Raw genomic sequence first — 5,066 nt, forward strand, 5'->3', positions numbered from 1 at the left:
TTATAAAACACCGGCCATTAGAATCACAGAAAATCTAACACAGCAGCTGTATTAAAATAAGCAATCACAGAAAGCATTCCACTCTGCTCTTAAAAAAAGACAGATCACAGTTTTGTGCTCCATTGTGTGCATGACATATAGCTCCTATTCGTAACTTAAATGTATATTTGATACAACTACAGGAAAGTGCTGCTAGTGTTTCATTAATGACTAGATTTCATTGAACACTAACTTTTAAAATGTTTATAGAATTGTGTTAAAAAAACAAAAAAACAACAGGTACCTACAAAAAATGAAGGTTATAAAGAAAACTTTGTTTCTTTCAAAAATGCTCAAAATTTTGTTGTTTGTTTTGGGATTTTTGGTTTTGTTTTAAACATGGCATATGTCTTTGGAAAACATCCAAAGTAGGCTACTTGCTACAATTTTCGAAAAGGTGGCACTAAACTATGACAAGAGTTAGACAGCTGTCCTCCTTAGTGTACAGCACAACTCAACTCAAATTCATGTCAGAAAATTTATACACCAATGTCAGAATTGTTTGTGTTCACCCCTTGGTTTCATGTCCATCTTGGAAGGAATTTATCGGTTGATATCACTTGTCTTAAAAACAAATCATACTTAGTGTGACTTTGCTCTCCTCTGATTCCACTTGTGTATGCCAAGTTGAACAAGTTCACGCTCCCCAATTGTCCAGACAACAAGGGTAACCAAAAAACAGAATGCCCCAATCAAGAAGTGTCCAAGAAGAGAATAGGGTGATACCAACACCTGTGTAGGAGGAAAAAAAAGATGAACAGATACAAATATTTGCTTTAAACATCTTTAAAAACATTTAAATATAAAACATAGTTAGATAATTTAATCTTACCTCAGACAACTGAGTCAACAATCCAGAGACAAACAATGTAATGCAGTACATTCGGTGAGGAATAACACCTTTCAAGGGATTGAAAGCTGTGGATTGATACTGGTCAGCAATATAATGAATACTGAATTGCAAAAACAAAACAAAAAATGGATAAGTGTAAGAATGGAGCCACCATTCCTTAGGCTTACAATAATTTCTAAGGAGAAGAGTTTTAGGTATGCCACATACCTGTGAGTAATGCGAGCAGCCATATTACAACAATTGGCAAGTATGAACCCAACGCCTCCCAAAAGCCTCGTGAAAATCCAAGAAATGCAGAGGAACCCAATAGACAGCCATACCATGACATAATTGTATCTGTTACCAAAATTAAGTATTAATAACATCTGCTTGGTGTGAGTTTTAGAAACATTGCATGTAGTAACAAACCTGTCAAGCTGTTTAGTGTCCATACTGGCAAGTGCATAACATTCTGTGATTCCATTTAAAGCAAGAAGAAGCACAGATAAACAATGTGTTCGAAGTAAAAGAGGTCCACTTCCAGAAATGAGACCTGAACCTCCATACAATAGGAGAAGGAGACGGGAATAAGCAAGGCCAAATACTAATATTACAAGCCCAAGGGCAAATAGGCAGCGAAGTAGCCTTTGCAAAACCAGAACACATTCTTCAACTTGTTTCTGGAAAAGAGAGAGAGACAATATTAAATGAAGCCATAATAATCACTGTCACATTATGGTAACTAAATCTCACCTGGTCTTGTTTTGCAATAGGAACATCCCTTCGAATCATCTGAGAAAAATAGAAATATGCACTTTCCTCTATGGGCCGGAACAAAAACCGAGCTGCCATTGAACCTAAGTTGTTGACTACATCATAAATGCCCTGTTCCCCAAATGACAACACTGAGAACAATGTCATAATGTAACGCTCTCCTTCAGTAAGAATTTGTTTTAAAATACCCTGCTTGAAGAAGCTCCAAGTCAATTTAGCCAATTTATAATCAAAATTCTGCAAAAGAGACATTTAAAAAAAATATGGTTCCAAGTATTTTTTTGGTGGAAATTTCATTAACACAGAGAAGAGAGGGAGACTTACCCCATCATCACATTTAGATGGAAGGAACTCCGAAATTGAGTTAAATGGAAAGTCATAGGCTGTGCCTATTATAGAATCTTTCCTTTGAAAAGACCGTCCTTTTGACACATTATTGATAATTTGGCTCCTTTCAATGAGACGTTTTTTCATATAAAAATGAAAATATATATAATACCCAACAGTGTAAGCTGTTATTGATAAAATCTGAGCAACTGAGAAGGCTAGAACAGCAGCTTTGGGTTGATAAAGAACAATTGATGTAAATGTAATGGTGCGAACCACCACAAGCATTGTTTGCATCACAACCTAAATAAAGAACAAAATTCTTGGATTTCATTTTCATAAAAATTAATACTTATTGCAGAAGTGAGAAACTTACCTTGAGACGTACAAAAAGGAAAGCCTCTGACATAAGATAAACTGGTTCACAACACATTTCTATAATACAGCTGATTGCAATAGACCATACACCAACAGTATAATATTCCGTGATGCTGCTACTGGGTGTTGAAAGTACATTCAGCCATATGTAGCCAAATATCAAGCAAAGGATCTGACAGAGAGGTACCCTAGAAAAATGGAATTTTATAGAATCTTATTTACAATTGTTTTAAAGTACTTAACAATGAATTTTGAACTATTCTAGAACTTACGTAAGCCATACCAAGTTGATAACCTTAGGCCAGTAGTGTTCACTGGCTTTACTCAGACAAGCCCGACGAAAGGCTTCCCGACTTAAAAATAGCAAAGTGGACTCTAAGAGTAAAAGACGGACATTCATAACTCCAACAGCAGCTTGACTTACATGGCGTAATACAAAAGCATTTAAAAGAAAGGTGAGGATTCTGAAGCCAATCTGAAAAAATATAAGAAAAAGTGCAAATGACAGGTGCAAATGACAATTCACTGACAAACCTCCCCAAAACATAGATTTTTAATACAAATTTCTGCAGCTAACCAACGCATGGCATCTTTATATTACAGCTTTGGTATGACAACTGATACACGAAAAATTTAATTCAACGTGAATGAACAGCATACTGTACTCCCTTTTACATCAAAATTTGCTTTTCCGAGAAAACATAACCATGTAAGTGCCATAACCTCGACGACGAAGACAGTACAATTAAAATTTTATGGGAATGTCATTCCTGCTTTACAGCTTCCAATCATTCATCAAAATATCCTGTACATTTTTCACATAGCAGTTTTCTCGTTATATCCTTACCTGAAATATTATGTTGAAGGATGCATTTTGCAAACTGCTAGAGAGGATATTTGGAGGCATCGCTGTTGCTTGCTCTGAGGTGCCGATGCCGAGAAATGGATCCAATGGCCCTCAAACCGCGTTATCTTACAGCATGGCAGGAGAAGAAACGGATAAAGAAGGGTTTGAAATTGCACATTTCGACACTATTGACATAGACTTCACTTGACACGTTTGAAGTTGAGGTGGAAAGGAGACAAACAAAATAAACTGTACACCAACTTACGAACTCTAAAAACAGATTTTTAGGCAAACGTTTCGGCAAACATTTGCTTAGATAAAATAAACTTCAATCACGCAACAATAAATTTTTAGTACAGAGTGTGGTCAATCTAATTCTTTAGTATTACATGCGTCAAGGAGATAAACATGCATTGCTTGCGCTGTGGCAGTGCGGTGGCGGTTTTTTTGAAAACGAAATCAACAGACTGCAAAGTAGTAGGGTGCTGACTGAGTAGTGGACATGGGGATGGCGACTGCCACTTGCGGCCGCTAGGAGCGCTAATGGGCCATGAGTTCAACTCTCGCTTCGAGACCGCGCTTCCCCATTGTGTCATATGGGTAACAGTGGCATCGAATAAGTGCTTGTTTTAAAAGAAATTGACCGAAATCTCGGGACTTTTTTGTGTTAATGGGGACAATAGACATAGGGTGCATTTCTGACGAAGAGATGCAGAGGAAATTATTCGCCGTAATAAAGGGCGAGTCGTTTTAGTTGGGCCGACCTACCGCGGCTGCCGTGAGCCTTCCTCTCATCGTATTTTTGCTATAAAAAACATGAAATAAATCATTTAATATTAAAATCTACGTCTGCCTGAGTGAAAGCATCCGATAAATGACAGTGCCCTTGCTAATTTAACGTTTATGTCATTGAGAGACGCTTTTTTTCCCCTCGATTTGAACATACCGTTACCTGCCTTCGTTAATGTGATTTAACAGGTTATTTTTGACGGAATTGGAATGTTTCTTGACTTTAATCTATTATTTTCTATCCAATCTTACATCTAGTGTTCACCTTTACTCTCTATATTTCTTCCCCGTTTCGCAAACGCGTATTTCGGTACCCCTACAACAAGCAGAGTTTGAATCGCGCGCACCACAGTTGAACTCACAGCCCACTAGCGCCCTCTGCCCCGAGCTTCTCATATCGCCATCCCCATACTGTTGTCGAGGAAACGACCGAAAGGCAACATGGCCGACTGTCTAAACTTTAAAGAAAACAACCATAAAACTTTTTAAAAAATAGAAAAGATAATTATTTAATAAATTCACTGACCTCCCAATTTTCAGATTTATCATCAACAAATAATCCGAAATTACAATGTCTCAAGATGTGTTCTGCTCGGTGTACTCAAAGGACTACAAATGGTTCGAAAATGTCGAGCGGCCGCCACCGTAAGTACACTGCAGATTTACAAACCCGCGTAAGAAACTTAATCTAATCTAATCTATGTTACGTGTCCTATCTTTGGTTGGAAAACTTGTTGCAGAGCGAGGGGAATCAATATCGCAGAAGATCCGGAAAAATATGACAAGTTCCTGTCCCCAGAAGAGCTCAAGGTACGACCCCCCCCCCCCCACACACACACTCCTCTGCGTTCGTATAGTACTTCTACACGGCGAGGACGCTCTTCAAACAAGGCCGCTAGACGGGCAGGCAGTCCCGCTCGGCACGCGTACGAGGCGGGCAGCCTACCCAACGCATGGCGGGCGCCTCTATGCCGCTGGATAGGCAGTCCCGCTCGGCACGCGTACAAGGCGGGCGGCCTACCCAACGCATGGCGGGCGCCTGTCCGCCGCTGGATAGGCAGTCCCGCTCGGCACGCGTAC

The 5,066-nt window shown here is 39.2% G+C and overlaps 2 protein-coding genes across 4 annotated transcripts in view; one reads left to right on the forward strand and one right to left on the reverse strand.

The window, feature by feature from the left end:
* Positions 1-6: 6 nt before the first annotated feature.
* On the reverse strand, positions 7-4,650 carry LOC113212149 (protein RFT1 homolog). 3 transcript variants are annotated; one of them, XM_026430752.2, is made up of 10 exons: positions 4,513-4,650; positions 3,198-3,322; positions 2,623-2,825; positions 2,349-2,538; positions 1,970-2,275; positions 1,625-1,882; positions 1,301-1,551; positions 1,100-1,228; positions 872-992; positions 7-771 (listed from the first exon to the last, which is right to left on the reverse strand). In XM_026430752.2, the coding sequence occupies exons 2-10, from the start codon at positions 3,255-3,257 to the stop codon at positions 622-624; spliced, it is 1,668 nt and encodes a 555-aa protein (XP_026286537.1). In that variant the 5' UTR covers positions 3,258-3,322; positions 4,513-4,650; the 3' UTR covers positions 7-621. The 3 variants fall into 3 exon arrangements, with proteins under 3 accessions (XP_026286537.1, XP_052132064.1, XP_026286536.1); XM_052276104.1 differs by lacking the exon at positions 4,513-4,650 and adding an exon at positions 3,463-3,588; XM_026430751.2 differs by lacking the exon at positions 4,513-4,650 and having other exon boundaries at positions 3,198-3,447.
* Positions 4,504-5,066, forward strand: part of LOC113212151 (uncharacterized) — a 1,695-nt gene continuing 1,132 nt past the window's right edge. Inside the window, exons 1-2 of the mRNA XM_026430754.2 lie at positions 4,504-4,631; positions 4,727-4,796. Of these exons, the coding sequence (XP_026286539.1) occupies positions 4,558-4,631; positions 4,727-4,796 (144 nt within the window). The 5' untranslated portion in view covers positions 4,504-4,557. The remainder of the gene's footprint in view (positions 4,632-4,726; positions 4,797-5,066) is intronic.

Source organism: Frankliniella occidentalis, unplaced genomic scaffold (assembly GCF_000697945.3).
Source record: "Frankliniella occidentalis isolate FOCC.00 unplaced genomic scaffold, Focc_3.1 Scaffold9, whole genome shotgun sequence".
Taxonomy (NCBI): domain Eukaryota; kingdom Metazoa; phylum Arthropoda; class Insecta; order Thysanoptera; family Thripidae; genus Frankliniella; species Frankliniella occidentalis.

What these genes read in the sequence shown, in the direction of transcription:
- LOC113212149 (XM_026430752.2), bottom strand. Translation starts at nt 3,257, where the DNA reads ATGCCTCCAAATATCCTCTCTAGCAGTTTGCAAAATGCATCCTTCAAC. An exon ending in CATCTAAATGTGATGATGGG is followed by an intron (nt 1,883 to 1,969) that starts GTAAGTCTCCCT and finishes TCTCTTTTGCAG; the next exon opens with AATTTTGATTATAAATTGGC. An exon ending in GCTGCTCGCATTACTCACAG is followed by an intron (nt 993 to 1,099) that starts GTATGTGGCATA and finishes TTTGCAATTCAG; the next exon opens with TATTCATTATATTGCTGACC.